The sequence below is a fragment of the Buceros rhinoceros genome, unplaced genomic scaffold, assembly GCF_000710305.1.
Source record: "Buceros rhinoceros silvestris isolate BGI_N320 unplaced genomic scaffold, ASM71030v1 scaffold8429, whole genome shotgun sequence".
NCBI lineage: Eukaryota > Metazoa > Chordata > Aves > Bucerotiformes > Bucerotidae > Buceros > Buceros rhinoceros.
Window position 1 is genome coordinate 33,561 of NW_010433309.1, and position 23,797 is coordinate 57,357.

Genomic DNA, 23,797 nt, shown 5'->3' on the forward strand with positions numbered 1-23,797 from the left:
TCTTCAGACTACAAACTGTAAGACTTTCTTTGGCTGGTCACTGTCTCAAGATGAAGGGTGAGTGCTGCACCAAGAACATTTCCTTTTCTAGTGTTGTTGTTTATTGTCTGCCTTAAAGTGGTTAGTGAACTACTGTACCTGACTCCTTGATCTCATCAGCCAGCTGAAGCTCAATATGACTCAAAGGAAGGGATCCCACTTGTTAAAAGTTAACGAAAGCAGACTGCTGCTTGGAGGTGACAGACATGTCTGCAACAGAAACTCGCTCTTTGAAATGAGAAAATGGACATGGCCTTTCCTCCTGTGGGCACACGAACCAGGTGCTTGCTGTGTTAGTTTCACTGTTTTTAAGACTGTTTTTATGTCCCTCTTTGGATAGTCCTGACTCCTTACTGATCCTTGTGCTTTGGTGGGACTCTGGTAAAATCTACTTCAGTCCCTCTTCCCCCAGGAAGTTTAATTCTGTTTTTGGCTTTCTGGCCCCATAGAATCCATATGCATTAAATACTTCAAATACACAAAGACCCTCTAGACAGTGTGGTGTGATGATGAATGTTCATTGTTTTAATCATCTTCATTGTCTGACCCTTCAGTAACTCCATATCCTTGTAGGACTTACTGCAATTCACAACAATCTTTTTATTTCAGTTACTGGATTGCACCTGCAAACCAACAAGCTTCTGTAAGAAAGAATTGCATCTTCACTTTGTAAAGTAAGACGATAGTTTTGAGTGAATACTTAAAACCTTTGTTCGATACAATACAGCGTCTTCTGAGGAACTTTCCTCCTGGAAAACTAGTAGACAAGTAGAGGACAGACAGCTTATTACAAAGTTGAATTAAGAAAGCTCTGCTCTAGCTGTTGAATGTATGACTCCAGAAAAGAGAAATATATCATATGGTTTTATTCTAATGCTTTTGTTATAGCTCTATTAATAGTAAAGTTTTGATGAATGAAGTACATGAACCTTGCTAAAGCTGATCTAAGCATGGAATGTCTACAATGTGGTCAGCTACAACCATTTACTACTTCTTGGAGCAGAGTTTAAAAATTTGATGTTTACATTGAATTTCCAAAGTACACGGCAAAGGAATGAAATAGGAAGAGCATTTACATCCATTTTAATTGGTGGCAGGCATAAGTTCATAAAACAAAAGGGGAAGAAAGACCATTTAGCAGAAACCTCAAAAAGTGCAGACACAGCTTTGTTGAATGACAATCTTTCACGAGAGTCTCCCGCAGGCTTGGCCTTTCTTTTGGACATTACGGTCATTAAACACTGTCACACAGAAGTTCTCAAGATAGATGAAGATGAAAGCATACTGCAGAAACAAACTGGCTGTTCCATTTGACACTTCAATCCATTTGCCAAGGAGATCTCATCAGATAATTTACCATTTCTTTTCACCGCTTTGCTGCGAGGTAGTCTGTCTCCACCTGTTACAGATTTGTTTGAATGGTTATTACCATAAACCTTTACATGGTGACCTATGTCACAAATTACATAATATATTAACTTTCGTGCACAAAAATAAATTGGGAAATAATAATTAAACTTAACATAGAAAAAATCACAATACTATTAAAAGGGAACATCTGATTCTGATATAAATTTGTACTGCAAGAATTTCATGATGGTCAGATGTGAAACTATATTTAAAAAAGATAAAAGTACATCAAAATGAATAATACTAGTAGTAATATAAAGCCAAATCACACAAGATAATTTCAAGATCAATGTAATAAATGCTTATTATTCAGCAGAAAAAATCAGGAACAATGTACAAAATAATAGTGCAAGAACAGCTGCAATCTAGTTGTTCTCATCAGTTGTGAGATTTTGGTTAAAAACTTTACAGCTGGTGAGAGAGGCTGTTGCAAAACTCAGATTCCACTCAGGGGGCTGATTAAGGCACATCTTTATCGACTTCAAATGTTCATTTTCTGTGTTCACGTCTATTGAATTCTGCGGCTCCGAGACTTTCACTTGTAGTGTGCTGTGAGAAAAGAGGTGGGGGTAGGAGAGGGGGGGAAAAAATGAGAAAAAGTTTAGTACACTTTCCCCTTCTCCTGCAAACAAGCAAACTGATAAGAGGCAAGATGAGGTGGTAGCAGATTGCGATATACACTGTTGGCTTTTTCTTCTTGTTCTACTGCACTACGTTCCAGAAACACTGAGATCAGAACCCGACTGCGCTGTGCTCTCCATATTGTAAAAGTAGATTGGGCTTGTCTGTGGTGAAATAGCTGAGGTCCTGTTAAACTGCAGAGACTGCCTTAGGTCAGTCTCCTCCAGCACTGTTCCTCTGCCCAGGAAGAGGTGTCTGCAGGCTGCCTTTCTTAAACCGTGTTTCAAAGCTAGAAGAGTAAGTAACTCGAGAAGGGAAAGAAACCCAGCCTTCTGAGGGGATCATGAAGCAGTCCAGGATGTAAGTGTGGATTGAATCATGCTCTCATTGTTGCCATATGGAATAATAGAACAGATTCACAGAATGCTTTGGGTTAGAAGAGACCTTCAAAGGTCATCTAGCCCAACAGCTCTGCAATGAGCAGGGACCTCTTCAAACAGATAAGGTTGCTCAGAGCACTGTCCAACCTGACCTTGAATGTTTCCAGGGATGGCACATTTACCACCTCTCTGGGCAACCAATTCCAGTGTTTCACCACCTTCACTGTAAAAACTTTATTCCTTAATAAAGAACTGTAATTGTGCACGCCCAGAAGACAAGAAGGTAGTTTAGAAATTCTAATTCCAAATCTCCCCATCCCTACTTTTTTTTACTGCCTGTCTCCTGCAGTGATCTGTGTCCTATGTGCAATTCATTGTTTCTCACCATCCTTTTCAAAGATTGTGTCATTCTTCAGTTCTTGAAAAGTTGGAAATATTTCCAGTCACTGTGATACTAAAGTTCTATGTATTGTAATTAATTATTATTATAGATAACATATATTAAATTATCTTTAATATATTAAATTAATTAAATAATTATTGTAATACTCATGCTATAAACTACCTGCCCACAGTTTCACCTATCAATCAATCAAAGATGTGGTTAAGCAGTAAGAAAATAGCTCTTAATGGATCTTGTCACATTTGAGGAAGCCAGGCCCATCACAGGAATTAGGTGCAACTTATCAAATCTGCTGAAGTATCATATTGATGTGGGTTGACGTTCTAGCTGATGACATTCAGTAATTCTACATTTACAGGCATTTCTCATTTGCTAATCCTACTTCCCAGCCAGACCCATCAATAGATTCTAGTCTATTTTTTATTCTGCTCTGCTTACAAGAAGTGTCCCATGCCTGAAGAATTCCTAGCAAAAGAAAGAGATGTTTCATACAGCAACCTTCTTGCCAGGAAGAGCTGCCTGATGCTACCAGAAGCCAGGAAGCCTGTTTTGGTAGACCTTGGAACTAGGGTGTAGAGTATCTCTACTCTCACATTCTCCTGGAGTTCTCCACTACCAATGCCTGCACCAGGTAAGAGGATGGAGGTCCCTTTAACTTCCTAGACATTTACTGATCTTATACACACTCTTTAAAAAGGTTAGAATTTGCAGTTCTGAAGCCATCTGTTTACTATGCCAGGAATTTTCATCTGGTTTGTTTTTATGCAGTTGAGACCGACTCAGTTAATCAACTTCCAGGCATGTGATTTGTGGAAGTTAGCTTCAGGTGCTCCTGTAACATGGAAGATGAATTCCAGCCATGGCACGTTCAACAGTTCTGCACTACTATTGAACTCAAATACAGGCCAACACTGCTTTTGATCTGAAACAAGAGCAATTTAAAAAGTTTTATCTCAGGGAGATGAGTTGCGTGTCCCAAGTTCTGCAGTCCCTTAGCACGTGCTATATCCCTGCTCTGTACAAAGACAGCATTCAGTCTTAGGAAGCTTTTTGACCCTTCTCTGTAAGGGAGCATATGTGAACTAGGGGAGAGGCAGGAGGCACTCGGAACCGCAGTGAAGGTGTGGACACACCGAGGTCGTGCACAGTGACAGGACACGCTGTTTTGTCAGCACAAGCTGAGGTTGTCCTCACATGCCCTTGGCTTGCTTTGGATACTGGTGCCCACAAACCTGATGGGTCTAGAGAACTGTCACTGGTGCCTCCAGGATTTTTTTTTCATGTGCCGCAACTCTCAGTTCACAAGCCACCATTACTGAATCCTCTCTGAATTTACTACCTTTCAACAGTGCTGGAAAGAGTGGCAGGTGCCTCTGTTATTCTAACAAATCATAGCAGCCATTTCAGAATAATGCCAACAGGGTCTATCTAGTCTCCCCTGGCTAAGCAGGCAACCAGGTCCCCAGGCCTGCTAGGACCTAAACGATTCATCTCTCCGCACAAAAGTTTCCTGCTGTCATTAAAGCAAAAGGAACTAAATAGAAAGGTCTTTGAATTCAACCTTCTACTAAAGGAAGCAACATGGGGCCTTCCCATGCTCCAAAGAGCTAAAGAAAATCCTGCTCTTTTCCACACTTCCTGTAAAACTGCTTGAATACAAGTATTTATTTGTGAGATTTTGTGTGTCTGTCTTTAGTTTTACCTAATTCATTGTTATGATGACAGAAACATTGATTATAATAGGAGGACGTGACAGCAATACTGTACAAGCTGATAGGCTGCCAAGCACAAAAGGAAAATAACATTCTTTGAGCTGCTTCTTTTCTGTGCAGTTTGGAACTGCGTTCTTCAGGAAAAACAGGGGTTTTACACCTTTTGTATGAAAATGGCAAAGTTAAAAATAATCCGGCTAGTTCAAGTCCAGGCATTTGCTGAGTCAGTCTGTGTTTACAACGTGTCAAGGCCTTGCAGAAAAAAGTAGGAATAGGGATAAATGTTTCTTGTCTGTTAGGCGACTCCTCAGCATTCCCTATCCAGGAATTACCATCGGGTGTTGTGTGTTTGTATGCTGTAAAATGACTATGAAGGTACCACTGTAGGGGAACGTGTCTCTAAATCTTTTCAACACTTATTTCATAGATAGATAAAAACGTCTCCTTCTCAACTGGCTGAGCAGTAGCCAAACTGTTTCTTCCCCTCCTGTCTGACAAAACTTCTGCTAATTGCACACGTTAAACACAACTGTCAATGATGTGCAAATTCATAGCTGGAAAGTGTAAGAGCATCCGTGACATATAGCACTGATATGAGGCTTTTACAGAAAGGTTTCAAAAGTACCAAGTAGAAACAGTAAAACTTCAGCAGCATAGTGTTTTGGGGTTTTTTCTGTATGAATTACTCAAACATTTCCAGCAAAGGAAACAGCAGAATATCTAAGGTTAACGTCTACAGTGACTATAGCAGACTCAGCACGATTTCCAGCGGATCGATTTGACAATGCAGCATACACTGAAATTAAACTAAGCATGCACAGTGAGATTGATCTGAAATTTAAACTCATCTTTCCACAGTGCCAAAATGCAAAACCAAAGAAATCTAGAAAGAAATTTTTAATGTCTCATTTCCATTTATCAAATATATTCTCACTGTAATAATACTTTTTGGCTGAGAGGAGGGAATCCAATTTGGGAAGAGGTGCCCTGGAAATAGATGGCATACTCAAAGTGAGCTGGGGAGATAAGCAATATCCAGGGAGTCTTCTAAAAATTAGACCTAGGAGCTGGGTTTAACACAGCTGGAGTACTAACACAAATAAAACAGTACTCAAGAGAGGACCAAGACAGGAGATGGACTGAATGGAGACAAAACGTCAGAACCAGCCACAGTCCCAGACTGAAATTACGGTGGAAAAGTTTCTTTTGCTCTTCACCCTCTTCTTGGTTTGAGGGGGAAAAAAAGTGAGGAGAAGAAATCAGAATGAAATACATGAGAAAGAGAACTAAAGGAGGGTAGCTAAAGTAGGAATCTGCTGAGCACTTGTGGCACATCGGTGAAAGAGGATTACTTACTGCTAGCTATTTCCTGAAGCTATGTATTGAAATACCCACACACTGTTCACGCTTTCAGTTTAACCTGCACAGAGACAAAATTACACAGCAGGGGATGTTTGCTGCACCTTCTACATCACTAACTTCTATTCAAAGAACACAGCACAATAGTAAAACCAAACGATACGCATTTTCAGGTTAAAGTTTGGCAAGTGGAATCAATGACAACAGTTGTGCAGTCTCAGAAATAACATGACTTTCTCCCCAAAAGCAGTCAGCTAGAGAAAATGTTCTTGCTCCCTTAAACATAACAGATTGTAGGAAACATAAAACTGTTTAAGCTGCAACTTCACTGCAGAAATCAGGAACTGAAACAAGTATTAAACAAAAAAAACCATCAATATCAGACTTGCACAGCCACGGAAATACAGAGCACAGTCCTGGTGGCTCCCCAAAATACAGGACAGGGTCGAATGTATGTTGGTAAGTTTAAATACAGACAACATTCCTGCCCCCTTTTTCAGTTATAATTATTTAAAGCAGCCTAACTTAGAAAGATTTTTAGGACTGTATTTTTGATAAGAATCAGTGTGTTTTGTGGTAATACAGATTATTTAGCAGTCCACAGGGTTCTTAAAGAACAGGGAAGTAAAACATTACTGTAAGCTGTCACTGAACTGGGCATGAAGTGACAAAATCTTGGGGCATAATTTACCTGTGATGGCAGTAGTAAAGAAAAAAAAAACAGTCCTGTCATCTCAAATTGTTCATAGCATACTGCCTTCACAGATCTCAGAAACAAACACCAGCTAAGAATCTAACAGCAGAAAGGAAGCATCGTTGGGTTTGTGCTTAACAAAATTAATGCTTAGCATCTAGGCACTGCCATGAAATAAGTGTGCCCCTGATCATCAGTTTCATGAAAGAAAACTACCTAATTTCTATGCAGTATTAGAAGTTAGAAGCATGTGAATGAATTAAAAAACCATAAACACCTGTTGTGCAGCTGAGTACTGTGGTACCTGCCTTGGAAACATGCTATAGCGGTTAAAAGTTCTTGTTATTTTTCTTCTACTTACTTAATTAAAAATGTTTTTGAACAAGGTACAGTAGGCTAAGGCTTGGAGGTTCAGCACTATGTATGCTGGTTCAGGCTGCTCTCAGAGTGCCACCATCTCAATCCTGTGATGAATGCAGCTCTGTAAATCTTGTCATTTGAACTGGATTAATCTCAAATCTTTAATTCGCAGTAGTTTTTTGTCAGGACAAATGCAGTTATGTTATAGAGGGAGATCATCTCAGCAATATGATGAGACAGTCCCTGGGTGGTTTATAACTCACCAGACTTCTGAATTAAGGAAGGTCAAACAATATTTTTGCAAATAAGTAATTTCCTTTTCTGAGTTTTCTACTGCTTCAATATAATCTAAGATCAGCTGTGAGAAGTAAATGGATAAATATGAAATGTCTCAGCAAGAAATATGACATACAAAAGAATTTCTTCAAACACACTTCTCTAGAACTTTAAACTGCAAACAGAGGTAACAAAACCCATCCCAGTTTTAAGAATGGATATCTGAAGTATAGCTCTTAAATCTTTACTTGAACCGTAAAAAAAATTCTTAAGTTTTAAAAAGAAATTGTTACTGAATGTTTTGAAATATTTGCTAATTGCCCAAATAAAAACACTGAAACCTAACTTTAAGTACTTAATTTTTCCCCAAATTTAGCCTCCATTCCAAATGGAAAATATGACACATAGATAAAAGAAAAGAACCCCATCTAAGTGAAAATCAGAATTTTTTTTTTTGATTAAGAAAAGTATCATATAGCATTCTTACAGCTTTTAGACAAGAATTTTTCAGCTAGGCTTCCATTTCATGTACAGGAAAATAATCCATTATTTGAATCAAATAATCAAGATTTCAATAGTTTAAAATAAACAACCTTGAGGGCAAGCCTGTGTCAGTAAAATATCAATTACAATCTCTGCATATTTGTGAAAACAGCACCTGAGGTAATAGGAACGTGTGATAAGATCCATCTGAAAAGACTGGTGTCCCTTAGCATCTTAATTTTTATGTATGCATGTATTTTAATATGAAATGTGGAAGTCTTACTGCTCTAATTCCTAGCAGGACCACAATTTAGAAATATTCTACCCTGAGCTGTGAAGTGAAAACAAAGAGTAAGAATGCCTACATAAGACCTGCTTGGAAAAACATAAATGTAGTCACACCCCTCACTAAAGGCTCGACAGCTGGTATAAAACACTCAAAACCAAGTAGAAACCCACAGGCTTGTGCTTAGTCCTAAGCTAATGTCAAATTTGTTTTGTTTCTCAATAAAGATTTACATTCTCTTAACAGAGCAAGAGATAGATACCATTATCTGTACTCCAAGAACGCTCAAGAACAATCTAAGCAGCCTTACTGCTGTCTAGAACGTGAGAGAAGTCAGCATCAGAAAAAGGTCCCCTTCCTTCAGTTATGAAAAAATGGAAGGAGAAATACAAATTGCTCAGCCTGTTCCACAAGAACAAAATGTGCAATTTCCCATGAGAATGGCAGCAGAAACAGCAACTCTTCTAGACTTATAAAGTGTCCAGAGCTGTTGGCCCAAATGCACGGGCTAGGAAGACAAAGTCTGTTTATACATCCTGATTCTGGACAAGACAAGTATGAAAAACACGTGTAGGAAAAAAATTAAGTCACCTGGTCTTCAATAAGAAAAAGTGGATTAGAAAGTAGGCATGGCTATTTAGAAAAGCTTTTCCAAAGCCGGGTTTGAAGAAACTCATTGCAAAGGCTGACGGACATCTTGCTCATACGATAAATCTCCTATCAGCGTAGATCAGTAAAGTACACAATGGCAAATATGCGGCAAAAAACAGAACAAGGAATAAAACTGGACTGCACTCATTCTGTAGCGAGCAGAGTAGGAGAGAGTTTGCTTTGGCACCCAAAAACACACAGCTTGGGGAAAAAAAAAAACTGATGCAAGATCTGGCAAGCTGGTAACAACAGAAGAGAAGGCTGAGATACTCAACAACTATTTTTGCCTCAGTCTTCACTGGCAGCCTGTCGTCCCACACCTTCCAAGTTGATGGACCACAAGATGGGGACTGGAAGAGTAAAGTACTTCCCACTGTAAGAGAAGATCAGGTTCGTGTCCATCTGAGGAAGATGAACATACATAAATCTATGGGGTCTGATGAGGTGATGCATTCCAGAGTCCCGTGGGATTTGGCTGATGTAGTTGCAAAGCCACTCTCCACGCTCTTTGAAAAGTCCTGGCAGTCAGGTGAAGTCCCTTGTGACTGAAAAAAGGGAAACACTGCGCCCATTTTTAAAACGGGTAGAAAGGAGGATCCTGGAAACGACCAACCTGTCAGCCTCACCTCTGTGGCTAGGAAGATCACGGAACAGATCCTCCTAGGAGCTATCCTAAGGCACATGGAGGACAGGTAGGTGACTTGAGACAGCCGGCATGGCTTCACCAAGGGCAAGTCCTGCCTGACCAACCTAGTGGCCTTCTACAACTAAGTGACTACATCAGTGAACAGGAGAAGAGCTATGGATGTTGTCTATCTGGAATTCTGTAAAACCTTTGACGTGGTCCCCCACAACAACCTTCTCTCCAAACTGGAGAGAGATGAATTTGATGGGTGGACTGTTGGTGGATAAGGAATTAGCTGGATGGTCACAACCACAGGGTACTGGTCAACAACTCAATGCCCAGATGGATATCGGTGACAAGTGGTGGCCCTCAGAGGTCCATACTGGGACCAATGCTGTTTAATATCTTCATTAATGACATAGTGGGATCAAGCGCACCCTCAGCAAATTTGCAGATGACACCAAGGTGAGTGGTGCAGTTGACACGGCTGAGGGAAGGGATGCCATTCAGTGGGACCTGAATGGACAAGCTGGAGAAGTGGCCCAAGTGAACCTCATGAGGTTCAACAGAGGCCAAGTGTAAGGTCCTGCACCTGGGTCAGGGCAACCCCTGGTATCAATACCTGCTGGGGATGAAGGGATTGAGAGCAGCCCTGAAGAGAAGGACTTGGGGTTACTGATGGATGGGAGTCAGCAGTGCACGCTTGCAGTGCAGAAAGCCAACCGTGTCCTGGGCTGCATCAAAAGAAGTGTGGCCAGCAGGTCAAGGGAGGTGATTCTCCTCCTCTACTCCGCACTGGTGAGACCTCACCTGGAGTGCTGTGTCCAGGTCTGGAGTCCGCAGCACAAGAAAGACACGAACCTGTTGGAGTGGGTCCAGAGGAGGCTACAAAAATGATCAGAGGGGGAACACCTCTCCTATGAAAAAAAGCTGAGAGAGTTGATGTTATTCAGCCTGGAGAAGGCTCCAGGGAGATCTTAATGCAGCTTTTCAGTACTTAAAGGGGGCCTGCAAGATGGAGACAGTCTATTTAGCAAGGCCTGTTGCGACAGGGCAAGGGGTGATGGTTTTAAACTAAAAGAGGGAAGATTTAGACTAGGTTTAAGGAAGAAATTTTTTACAATGAAGCTGGTGAAACGCTGGCACAGGTTGCCCAGAGAGGCAGTAGATGCCCCATCCCTGGAAACACTCAAGGTCAGGAGGCCAGGCTGGATGGTGCTCTGGGCAACCTGATCTGGTTAAAGATGTCCCCGCTCACTGCAAGGAGGGGTTGGACTAGATGACCTTTAAAAGTTCCTTCCAATCCAAACCATTCTATGATCTGAGGATCAATTAAAGTCTAGTACTAAAGGAGAGCAAGAGAGAAGAGAGAATGCAGATGAATGTGGAACACCCAGAGTGTAGTGGTCTGAATGCTCTGAACTGTGGTTCAGATACGGGTCAGAATAAAATAGATGAATGAAAGCAATTGATGTGAAGTAAACAACAGTTAGCAGGGACCACGGCAAAGTACCCACGCAGTTTAGGCAGTTCTCTAACAAAGGCACAGGTGGCTATAGTGACCCACATACGAAGCATACGTCAATCCTACACTGCGATAAAAACACAAGTAAGTACCGTGATATATACAAAGCAGTGGGATAGCGAACACTGGAAGAGATAAGCCGCTATGAGAAGTGGTTAGACATCCCATTTGGGCTCATCAGGCTCCCTGGAAAAGTGTGTGAGAGGAAAAAAGGTAGAAAGCTGCAGGGAAAACACAGCTAGTCTGACTTACTAAAGCACATCGAGCATTCAGATGAGAAAACAAGTCAGTCAGCTGAAAGAGGAAAAAGAAATAATGGATGGAGGAAATATGAAAACTGAATGATTCAAGATGATTCCTTGTGCATTGAAAGAAGCTGGAGAGAGAAGTTTCTCAAGAACTGCATTATTTTATCAAGGTACATGGCAACCAATCAAAACATTATTTTGAATCATAACCTGTTTAGGAACCTGATAAATATGTGTGGAGTACATCTATTGCTCAGTTACGATAACTTCAGTATTTTATTTGACTAGCAGTGACATAATTTTTATTTTCTTTTCTAGTTTTTTATAAGGCACTATTAAAAAAAATCCTTGAGAACAACAAAGTAATCTAAAAATTCCAATTAACTTTTTACAACGGTACATCAGAAGTGTTCCCGGTTCTTAAGTAGCATGTATCCCTATACACATATATAGAGGTTCAGGTCTATAAATAATACATTTCTATAGACTTGCATTTGTTAAAAAACACAACTTCGGTTTACAAACATCTTATTCAGATTTATTTTAAATTACCTAATAATAACTTTTAAATAACTAGGAAGTATACTTTGTTAATCTCGACAAACTTTCTTTGCTAGATTACACACCCAAGAGCACCATGTGTCACACAACATTGAAACCACAAAGCATGACACTACCTCAGGCAGCACTAAGGGCAAACCCGCCAAGCTGCGATGTTGTAGTGGTGTGTGCACGTGAATGCCAACATGCTGCCCTTAGAATCCTGGACTTCCCATACAAAACAATTTCCATTCAGATACATCCATCTAATTAGTTGATGATCATTGTAAAAATACCTGCCTTAATTAGAACCTGAAGGCTGTCAGAAGCTTTCAGAAACAGCTGGGGAACACTCAAGATTCAAGGCCATTTTAAAGGGCAGAGAGTCTTTGTTTTTCATGGTGACCACAGGGAACACCAGAGGAAAAAATGCCTTATGATAAGAAAATGCTGTCCTTAAAAAATGGCAAAAATCATATTTGTATTAAATTAATATCTAGTTACCAATGAATACAAAGAAGAAAGAACATAAAAAACGAAATACAATTTGTAACAGGTACCAAATGTCTGCCTACATTTGAAACAAAAGTTCACAGAAGTTACTAAGATTTAGCACCACTCTGTAAAGCCATGCAAACAAATGTTTATACTTTCTCCTGAAATACATGAAAATAATGACAATATTTCTGATAATCTCAAATCTTGTTTAAACAATATCTACAAGACACAACTGTGCAATTAAGGCAAAACGAAAGGATGCTGCCAGCAAAAGAATAAACAGTGAATAAATGCGGCATTATATTTGGCTGGTATTGAATTATCAAAAGACAGATTGCAACTATCTTCAATCGAGTGACAGAGGAATTAGTGAAGAAAAATCTACCCAAGAATACATGCAAACAGCAGCCCAGTCATCTTACACCATTTTAAATCTTCTGGTCAGTTACGGAACCAGAATCTGCATTTTTTGAATGTAGCTAATTGAAGATTTTAGTGTAAGACACTTCACAAAAATCTGGTGAAAGAACCACCCTCCCCCCCTAGCTTTAGCATATAAATGATAGAGGGATGCAAACTAAGGCACGGTACACATGCCTCTGAATTGAAACGTCTTTCTTGAACAGGAATATTTTCCCAGAGCTCAACACCAGCGTGCAGATTGGTCTGGTTACAACTAACATACTTTGTGATGGTCAGACTACATAAATACTTTATTTACATCATCACAGGATGTGTTGATTGACCTCCATCATCTTCTATCTAACATCAGCCGAAGCTTCGCTTTAAGGCTGTAAACTCTTCACAGAAGAATGGATTTTAAAAAGGGTACGATGTTCTCATGTTTTCCAAAGTCCTAGGCAGGCCTGGGAAAACCACAGTTTTCTCTTCTAGAGAAAGGCTTAAGCAGAAAGAGAGAAGCCTGGCTATATTTCTATAGCATTACCATTTCCCTAAAGAAAGCTGAAAAACGTAACCATTTCCTCAGGACCGCAAACAAATAGGAAAGCGTGAGTATGAGTTTCTCAATTTTTGAGGAAATAAAAAAAAAGATATCAACGAAAAAACCCTTCCACTTATGTATTAAACTGGGTATATAAATCCTACACAAAGGCTTAATGATCATGACAGTCAACTATAGAAATTTCCTCATAGATAAATGAAAGACTTCAGAGTTGAGTTCTTTGAAAGGAGTCTACTCTTCAAATAAGCAAAAGTAAAAATCCTTAGCTCAGAACCCTCAAAAGAATGTGAGGAACAGCTCACCCTAAGGCAATATGTAAATGAGCACAGATTAAAACAAAATAGCACCCCAAATTTATACACCTCACACTAGATCACATGACAGGAGAAAAAGACAAGGGAAGGGAAAGCCTATAATTGCATTTGGGGAGTCGAATTCCAAAGTGTAACAGAAAGTCTTGAAAGGTCTCTTCCAACCGGATGACTCTGTGATTCTGCGGTGTATTAGACTGGGGTACTAGAGCTGCTGTTGTTGCAATCAGGTGAATGAGGCAGAGACCATTACGTTCATTAAACGAATCAGGATTTATTATACATGTATAGTCAACTATATACCAAGCCTACCTTTCGGCTTTTATGCTTCTGCCTTCAAAAAGGCTCACTTGCTGGGAACAGTCAGTCATTTCAGTATTGTTCCTGCATTTTCTGTTAATTTTCTTACTTTATTTTATGGCTGGCTGTGAAAAAGTAACTTCTCGTCTGGCTATTACAAAGGGGAAAATTTCTACCTGTTTACCCTGCAGTACAGGTAAAACTTATTTTGAAGCCAAGTAACCTTCTGATGAAAAGCCTTTTTGAAAAGAGCTCAGGCATGGCTGTTGAAAAGGATTTCTAAAAATCAACAGACTTAATGACTGCTACACTATGTCTCTTTTGCATTTTACCTAACCTAATATTTTTAAGTTGTTTCCCATTAGGAGTCTAGATCATGCTCCTTCACGAAAGGGAAAGCTGAAGAGACTTGCTAAAAACAACTGGTTTTGTCACTAGTGTGACATTGGTGTGACTAACGTCTTCCACTGTAGCAGGGAAGCGATTCACATTGTGTAGCCTTACGCTATCGATTGCAGCACTGTCAGACAAACAATGAACAATACTGGAATAGTAATGCCGTACTAATAGAGATGTCGAAAAAGAGTTCGCAAAATTTGCCCTCCCAATTTCAAGTAAATTTATGGTAACGGAAGTCAAGTTTAATAAGAGCTTCGTCATCATATTTAGATGTTATTTTATGTGCACAAGCAAGAGATCGAGAAGCCTGATAAACACACCAGAGTTTTGAGAGTTAGATTCCTACCTCTTGTAATCAGTTTTGAAATAATTACAAATATTAACAAATTTTCATTTTAAATTCTGCACTAACTTGGTCTCATTAAGAGAGCACTTAAAAACAGCATTCAAATATAATGACAAACTAAAACTGAAAATCTCTATTCTCTGTCAACAAATCCGACAGATTTTCTTCTAAAACTCCAGACTACTTGAAGACAAGACAGATTATAAGGGGAAAACGAAAAAGTTCATTTTGGATGAAGAAAATATCCTACCTTCAAGTGACTGGATTTAATTTTTAAAAGGTTTTCTATGTGAATTCCTACCCTGATACGAAGGGCAAGTAAACACATAGTACTGCCTGCTACTGTAGTAGGTCCTCAGCCTCCTTTGCATCTGTGACAAATCCACACCCTCTGAAGCAGATTTTAAAAAATATTCAGTCCATTGTAAGTTCCTAAAATGGAGTCTCTTAGAGCGACCCGGTTTATTGTTGGATAATATTTTTTCTAATTTGAGCTTGGCTCTCTTGAATCTTTTTTGGATCTACTTTGGCCAAGTCCAAAGCATGTGAACATGGTCTTCAGTGTTTTAAGGAAACACCCTGAACCACTCTCATGGAAAGTAACCGCTTTCATAAAAACACACTGAGTAATTTTCTTTGCCATCACAGAGAGTAATAATGTTTCAGTGTTGCTAAAGAAATTAAAAGGATCAGAACATAGATTCACAGTAAAAGGGAACTGCCCCTCAACACATCAACTGCATTGTGGAAGCAACAGTTCAGAAGTAAAGCAGTAATAAACAGCATATGGACCATCCACCTTATCTTGAATAAACCAGGCAATATGAAAAAGTGATTAGCTCTCTGCTGTTGCTACAATATGTACGTGGCCAGTTCTGGTTGCTCGATGCTACCTTGAGCTGTAAGAACTCAATAGCTTTTATTTCCACTTGCACATTCTAACAAAAATTGAGTACATGTAAAAATATGATAACAATGTTCTGCCTACCTGCTACAATGCTTCACAATAAAACAGCATCACACCACCTCTCTCTTTCAAGAATACTTGGTAAGACATCAAAATCAGTAAAACTTGAAGAAAAACTTTAAATATTGACCACAAGTGTGTATATAAGAACATTTCAAGCATGACAACAGAACAGTGATATAATTTCTGATACCACATCAACAAAAATACAGTCTAAAGAACATATGAATGAATAACGATGTTTTCATGCACGTTAAACTTCCAGATGCAGGAATTATGTTTTAAAAAGACATGCATGCACAGCTAGAAATCGTGTTCCTTCTTTTAAGCCAGTAGCTATACTCTAGACTAAAAACATTTATATGATTTCCTTGGCTAACGCAGACAGTACACAATGTGGAATCAACAACATGCCAAAACGAGACATCCTTTTCTATGCCAGATAATCCCCTTGACACTGCAGCAGTATCCCTAAAGAACACTGGGGTGTTACAAGCATGGAGAAAATTCCAGAATCGTAATTCGCCTGTCAACATTTCCTTTATCAATGAAATTTCCATCATATCCTTTCTAAAGACAACGATTGATATGAGAAACTATGAGTAAAAGGGAAAAGAACAGAAATTGTAAATGAAATAATGTAGAATATCAAAATAGTTATCAGATTTCCTAAAGATCCAAATCTAAAGGAGGAAAGTTATCAGGTAAATAAAATTGAGTCCCAATTAAAACTAACATGAGGCCGTATCACAGAAATAGGGCTTAAATTGCCACAGCAAGAAAAAATTTAAATATAATTCAAATGCAAAATTTTCTCAACTACAGTCAAAATTATGAAAGAAAAGTATGAGAGAGCTCTTCATTTGCAAAAAAGAAACAGAGAGATGTTACCCTTTCCTTTTGTCGTTTTGTTTTTTTTACAGCAATCTTGTATCAAGGTTTGAATTTTTAAGAACCTTTTTTTTACATTTAGTTTGGCCCCAAATTAATGAATTAAAATATAAAAGTCTAAAGATAAAAAAATGCTGTACTTTGGAAAAGCAGAGTTACACTGAATTGAGCTTAATATGAAGAATTTTATACTTCACATAAAGCACACAAGAAATGGAGCATACAAGACCTATATATTGTTTATATTACAACATAAATTAACTTTTCAGTTCATTACCGGGGTAATTTTCTACAATATAGAATACAAAGGGGGACATAAGATTTTGCTCTGATATTGTAAACTTTTTTTTTTATATTCTTCAGGCAATATAATCAGACTAGCTAACACAATATTGTTTCTACAACTGAATACTTCTGCGGTAATTTAATTCTTATTGCAGAACTTTTTTTTTCACTTGGTCTTTCGCAACTTAGTTGTTTTATTGAAATGAGTTGAGACATCTGTTTAACGAGATCTCTTCACCCAACAGAAGAAATAATTTCACAGCCGTACCCTCTTTGTAAGTAATAAAATGGTCTTTCTGAGATCACTGTTGTATTACAATGTATTAGAACCATCTAGCTTTAGAAATGGATTTAATTTCACACTAGCCCAAAACCATTCCAAGCCAATGCCTTCAGCGTAGTAACTCTGTATTGAACTTGTCTAGATTAATTTTGCATTTTAAATTGTTCTGTAAGGACTCAATGCACAAACCCTTTAGAGTCAGCAGATTTCATTTGGCATTGAATGGATACTAAAACGGATCTCTGAATGAATACTTCTCAGAAGTACCTATTTTTTCCTGGATAATTATAAAACCATTACAGATTTATATTAGAAATCATTCAATAACAACTTTTCTTTCAAACAAACAACTATATGTTAATACACTGAATTTCTGCTTCACTCTATGATTTACCCTTCCTCACAGTATGAGAAACTACACAGTGGAATGAAATTCTGTTCCTTTTGAAATTAATAACCATTGTGACTGATGGCAGACATGTCAGACCTTGATCTGTCATCTGTCTGAACTATACTAGTTAGCTCTTTTTCTTTTATCTTGGTGTGTTATAGCCATAATAGAAGGTAACACACCTATTGTAGCCAAAAGATTTGTGTAAAATATTATACACACTTTAAAATGGCACTTTCCACATTATTCCGATGCTACGCAGTATTTAACTTCATGACTTCTCTGAAATTAAAATTAATATCATGCAATTAAAAAAAATCCAAAGGGTTTAGTTGTTTGACTTCTTCAATTCTTTAAGGTTGCAATTTTAAGATGAAGGGGGGAACAGGAACTTACCTACTTGGTACTTTGGGTAATAAGTTGCCATTTGTCCACTACTGCATGATTGTCTCTTATGCCTTTTTCTTATATTTGTATCAGTGGTCTCCCATTGCGGACTTTTTCTTTTGTTTATTCTGATAAGAACTTCAGAACTACCAGTAGGATTATCATCATGGTTTACACCACTACTTAATTTTCTGCTGTGAAACTGGTCATCCAGCCTTTCAGTCACTTTAGAAGAATTAGATCCTTTAGGTGTTTCCATTTCATTCTCTTGTTTCTTTAATGCATTTTGCTTAGTGGAATGGGACCTTAAAAGAGGATGCATTTTTTCTTCCACGTAGGCCTGATTGCTTTTACTTTCAACAACTTCAGGAGAATAAATGACATTATTTAGCTTAAAGGAATTGTGCTGCTCAATATGGTTGATTTTTCTCAGAAATATCCTACAATCTTTAAAGCTTTTAGCTTTCCAAGTATTGTGAAACACTTTATCTTGGCTTTGCTCTTTTCTAACATTTTGCTGGCAACAAATTGTTCCATTTGTCTCTGCATGTGACTTAAGTATATTTGCTAAACCAGGATGTGGGTTAAAGTCAGAAGATCTCATCATCTGTTGAACAAATGCATCTCTGGCTTCATTTTCAGTTGGCAAGAGGCTACTCTGAGATTCTACCAGAATTTGAGTGGGCTGGATTTCTACTGTATTTTTTTCCTGGTGCTTGGGCATTTCATCGTTGGTTTCCCCACTTGTACTTTTAAACAGCTGGCTTTGGCAAAAGAACTGCAAATTTTTCTTTTTTGATTTCCAGCCTCCGGGACCCTGATTATAGAACTTTTTCATTTGTCCCCACCTATCACGCTGTAACTTCTTAAACTCATTTCTTTTTAACCTGGCTAATGCAAAATTATTTTTGATGCTTAAGACTGGAGACCTCACCATGTTATGTAACATTTTTAATTTCCCTGCTGGTTTTGAAGGAGAGGATAGTGCAAACTTTTTAAAGTGCTTTCTGAAAGGGCAAGTACTAAGATCAGACTGTTTAGTTTCCATCTTTATCTCCCTAGTACTAACTACTTCTAAAGGATTGCGAGCATTTGCCTTTCTCACTAGAGAGAGAGACTGTGTTTCTGTAGTTTGCATAAACCAGGAGCAGAGTTCATTCATATTACACTTTTTCTGAAAAAGCATTTTTATAGGCGATGTTTCAAGTTCTATAAAGCAGGAGTCTAAAGGGTTTGACATTTCAGTATTACAGTCTTGTTCAACGGGATCCCTTTTTTCACATACACATTTCTCAAATTCATTTCCCCCCACTCGCAACCAGGTGTTGGTTATCTGTTCAAATCTCTTATTTAGTTCTTCCAATAAAGTGTCACTTGAAGTGGAAGTAGCCCACCACCTGAGAGAGGGATTTGATGAAAAAATGGGATCCGATGACACTTCACTAATGGGCCCGAGTTCACCATCCTTAAGATCCTTTTTTGCACTTTCTGAATTTCTCACTTCTGAGGTATCTTTGGATGCTGTTCTCTGATGTGATTGCCTATGTTTTTCCTTTCGATCTTTAGCTTTTCTCAAATGGAGTTTGTAAGATTTATGTAGTAAGGCACTTCTACAAGTAAATGCACTAGAAGATGCTAATGAATGTAAAAAATGCAGCGAGGGTTTTCTGTCTCTAGCAGAATGTCTCAGTGGAATCTCACGTTTTCTTGACACTGTTGTAATAATGTTGTTTGATCCATCCTCTCTAGGCTCCTTCTGCATGCTCTTTACTTGACCCACATTATTGCACAGTTGATTTTTCCTCTCCTGTGGTATGTTTTTTTCTAACACATTCTGCTGTTGTAAAGGAGGCAAACAGTTGCTAATACTCACTTTTCTTTCCTGAGGTGAAAATCTACTGACAGTCACTGATATGCCAGAGATTTTTACTTTTGCTGGCCTACCAGGTTTTCGAATGGTGGTTAATGGTTTCTTAATTGGCCGAATAACATTGCTGCAAGGGTGTGGGGATGCTAGGTTACTCTTGATAGGTCTGACATAGTCATAACCAGAGACCTCATTTTCAGTAGAAGAATCCTGTAAGGCTTTTACTATTTCAGTCAAAGCATTTTCAGTTTCTGCATTGTGCCTCGCTTTGCTGTGGTCACTGGCAAAATTAGAACCAATGTGTTGTGTGGGCAGAATGCTGATCACATTTAGATTACCTTCCGAAACTTGTCTCTTAGTTCTTCTTGACCTTCCAAAAACAACTGTGACAGTAATATTTTTGTTGCTGTTAACTTCTTCCATTACTGCTGCATCAGATTTGGTACTTTTACCATCACTGCTGAGTTCGGGTCTAGGTTCTGTGCGTTCAGCCACATCTATTTTTGGTTTTGGAGGCCGTCCAATAGGTCTCTTAACCTGCTTAACAACCTGAGGACCTATTTTCTTTGGTCTACCAGGTTTTCTTTTTAAAACCAATTCGCTGCTACTGCTTGATTTCTCCACAACTTCGTCATTTTGTTTCGAGTCATTTAAGTCAGTTTGACTAACTGGACAAGAGCTTGTGATTGCTTCCGCATAACCAGAACTTGACTCCTTGGTATCATTTTCACTGTAATCACAATCCTTGACACAGATTGCATGAGAAAGATCTCCTGTGGCCTGTTTGTCTACCAAAGTGTTTGTGTGCCTCTGAAACAAACAAATATCTGTGCTTCCTTTAGAAGATGCTGCTGCAGATGTCAAAGTATATTTGACTCCTTCGCTACTATTAACCTCTGAGACAAACATAAGCTTAATAGGACTAGAGTAGTTTAAGGGAGATGAGATCTCCCCAGCTTCAGAAGTTGTATGCAAGTCCCCATTACCGGAAGTTGAACTGGATGCATCAAAGGTCAGAGATTTCAAGAGGCTGTCATTAATTTCTTGATCTATAGCCATTTCTTGTTTGCTTGCTGTCACACACACGGTTTTGACTTTACTACTGCTTGGCACGTGTGAATGTGGAAGGAAGCTTTGTCCTGTGCCTCCTGTTTCGCTCAGAGCAAAAGACAAGCCTCTTCTAGTGGCTGGGTTCATAACCTGTTCATAAACATTACCTTTCAGTTTTTGGCTTATTTTGTAACTATCCAGCAGTGAGTTGTTAGTCTTTCTTGCTAAGTTTATTGTATCTTCTAAACGCTCTACAACAACATGCAGATTTGTGTCTCTCACAATTTTGCTTACATCACTGCATCTTTCAGCATGAACATCTTTCTTTATTTTCATTTTTTCAAAACTCTCTGGAGACTTTTTTGCATCAGATGACTTTCTAAACACAATATTGTTCGTTACATACACAGAGTACCATCCAGGAGGCACAATATTACGTTTAGTTCTGCTGAGGATTTCACTACTCTCATCCTGCAGAGGTACCTGCTCAGTCTGTTTTAAGGCTGCACAACCTCCTTGTGTTTTTGCGGGTTTCGCCTGGCTGGCTGCAATAGCGCTGTTTTCTGAAAGAACCAGAAAGCCGGAGCTGGTTTGAAAATCAGCAAGAGGTAGTTTTAAAGACTCTGTTTGGTGCACTGGAAAGCACATTGGTTTGGTTTGGCAGTTCACGCACGGATTACTTTCAAGATGTTGCAAAGCCTCATCTTCTATGACAGTAAAACTGCGTCTTTTACCTGGATATATTTTATCAAATCTTTTTGTAAACTTCCTTGCATTTCTCTCAGAAATTGACTTTTTTCTTACAAGAGTTTCATCAAGGTTTGCAAGCTCCCTCTTGATTTGCAAAGACTGTCGTCGAATGAATGGTGAATCAGGAGAATTGTACATTGCAAACAAAGTTTCCTGCCGCTTGCGAAATCTTGTTTGGATAATTTTATTTTCCATTTGTTTATCATGCTGGTGAAGCAATTCCATAAAGCTGTAATCGCTTGCCTTAGCATTATGCAGAAGAGAGGTTACGAAGTCTCCTAATTTGACATCATTTTCTGGTGCCCTGTCACTGCTCGAAAGTTTGACAAGATTTGTTGCTATATCTGTAGTGTCTATTGATTTTAACTTTTCATTAATACGGTCCATTAAATCTTGAAAAAAGGCAGACTGTTCACCTTTCTCAGCCTTCTCAGAATTTATGTCATAATTGTTGCTGTCTTGGACTGTTGGTAGCAACATTGCATCTGAACGTTCGATCTCTTTTCCTCTGCATGTTTTACCTTCATATTTAAATTCTCCTTTGCTTCCTTCAGCTGGCAAGAGGGATGGAGGTTGATTGATGGGTATTTCAAGCTTGTTATTGTCTAAAGCTGGAAAATCTATAACTGATCCTTCTGACGGTTCAAATTCTTTACTCTGGATAGGCGACAGTGGAGGTGGTGATGGGCTGCGAGATCTATTTGAATTTTTAATGCTGTTCAAGAGATCACAGTCCTTAGCTGAATAGGTACATGCTGCTGCTTTCACAGAATGTCTGTGATAATTTTGCAATTGTTCAGCACAATGAGAACTACATGCTTTGTTCACCACTGTCTTAACACATCCAATCGCTACAGCTTGGCATGACAAAGAATGGAAATCTTTAATACAGACAGAAGACAGAGGTGGTAAACAAGTGTTTGGACTTTGACTTTGTAAACAGCACCTTTTTGACAGCATACGTCCATTGCAATTGCAAACTGAAACGTGAACATCCTCTTCAGTAAGGGAACTGGGAGTTTCAAAACGGACCAAATGCGTTTGCTTGCAACTGCAAACTATAGGAACATTTTCATCTTGCATTAAAAATTTTAACATAGCCAAAGTCTGTTGCCAGTGATATGAACAAAAAGACTCCAAAACTTTGTTTAATGTTGATTTTCTTTTTTCCAAATTAGCTGCTTCCTCTGAATATGCATCAGCTGTTGAGCTTGAACTGAAAATGAAAACAAATCAAAACAAAATATAAATTACAGTAAAACACCATATCTAATGTTTGTTATAATGGTTAAAGTCAAGCCTAAAAACTTGAAGTTTGCAAACAGTTCTGTGCTATTGGCACTATTCAATCATACTTGCAAGTGTCACTAGCAGTGATGTGTATCCTATCTACAGCAGTGATAGTCCTACCATTAGAAAAATATTCAGGAAGCAATTTAAGGGTCAAAAAGAATAGTTTGAAACATAGCTTCTCATATCTAAGTACAATAAGGTTAACTTTCTGATATTTCAAACTACCTTAGCCATTAATGAAGGAAAACCTCACTCAGAACCTGGGGAGCTTAGTATTAGTCCCATTTCACAAACTAAGGCACAGAGAGGCTAAATTATTTGCCTAAAGTCACAATTTAAGGTTGTGGCAGAGGCAAGAATGGATCCGTCTCTCCTGAATCCCATCCTAAGATAATTCATATACCAAAGCATACTGAATGCTTTTCAGGATACTTTTAAAGATCCTTCTAAACCCATTTTTATTTATATATTTATTTTAAAAGAACACTTAACAGGGTAACATAAAATGGAAAAAATAGCCACTTACTAGCGTTACTGTTATTTGCAGAGGAAAGTTTCCCTTCTAGTTTTTAAATAAACTGCAGTGGTGCATCACATTCTCTCCATTGCAATATATTACACACATACACACACACTATGCACACACACACACGGCTTCCTTCATTAAACAGAAACATGGATCGTCACCACTGGAAAGAATAACTTCTGTGATAAAGGTTAAAATCCTTTAAATCTCCAATACAGGGTAGGCCTATATCTAACTAAGACTTGTGAGCTTGTTCTCAGAGGTGTTAACTCAAAATAAAACCACTTGTAAGATACTACTTTAACTATTTATTTCTTATAAATTAATTAAAACTAATGTCACTACTTACCTAATCAATCATTTATATTGAAAAGCTGAAAATTTTCCGTGGTAGAAATTAATAGAGATATTTCTTCCATAGCAACTATCAACAGATAGTTAACATCTAATTGAAATGTTTTACTGAAACCAATTGCATGAGCAGAAAATGTTAGAAGGATTCTGTTTTAGAAAAGTATGTATTGTTTAAACATATCACCAAACTCTGAACATGACACTAACCTTTTGCCCTGCTATTACATCCTGTAATTTTTCGAATTTAAGCCTCTACTTTGGAAAAATATAATTTTGATTTGGTTTGCAACTGTACTGATCAAGGAAAAAACGTATTAAAAATT

General features: G+C 38.3%; 1 protein-coding gene across 1 annotated transcript; it reads right to left on the reverse strand.

Moving 5' to 3' along the window:
* Positions 1-14,069: 14,069 nt before the first annotated feature.
* LOC104500422 lies at positions 14,070-22,399 on the reverse strand. Its single transcript, XM_010144064.1, has 2 exons — positions 17,644-22,399; positions 14,070-14,248 (listed from the first exon to the last, which is right to left on the reverse strand). Exons 1-2 carry the CDS (start codon positions 22,397-22,399, stop codon positions 14,070-14,072), a joined length of 4,935 nt encoding a protein of 1,644 aa, XP_010142366.1.
* Between the last annotated feature and the right edge of the window lie 1,398 nt (positions 22,400-23,797).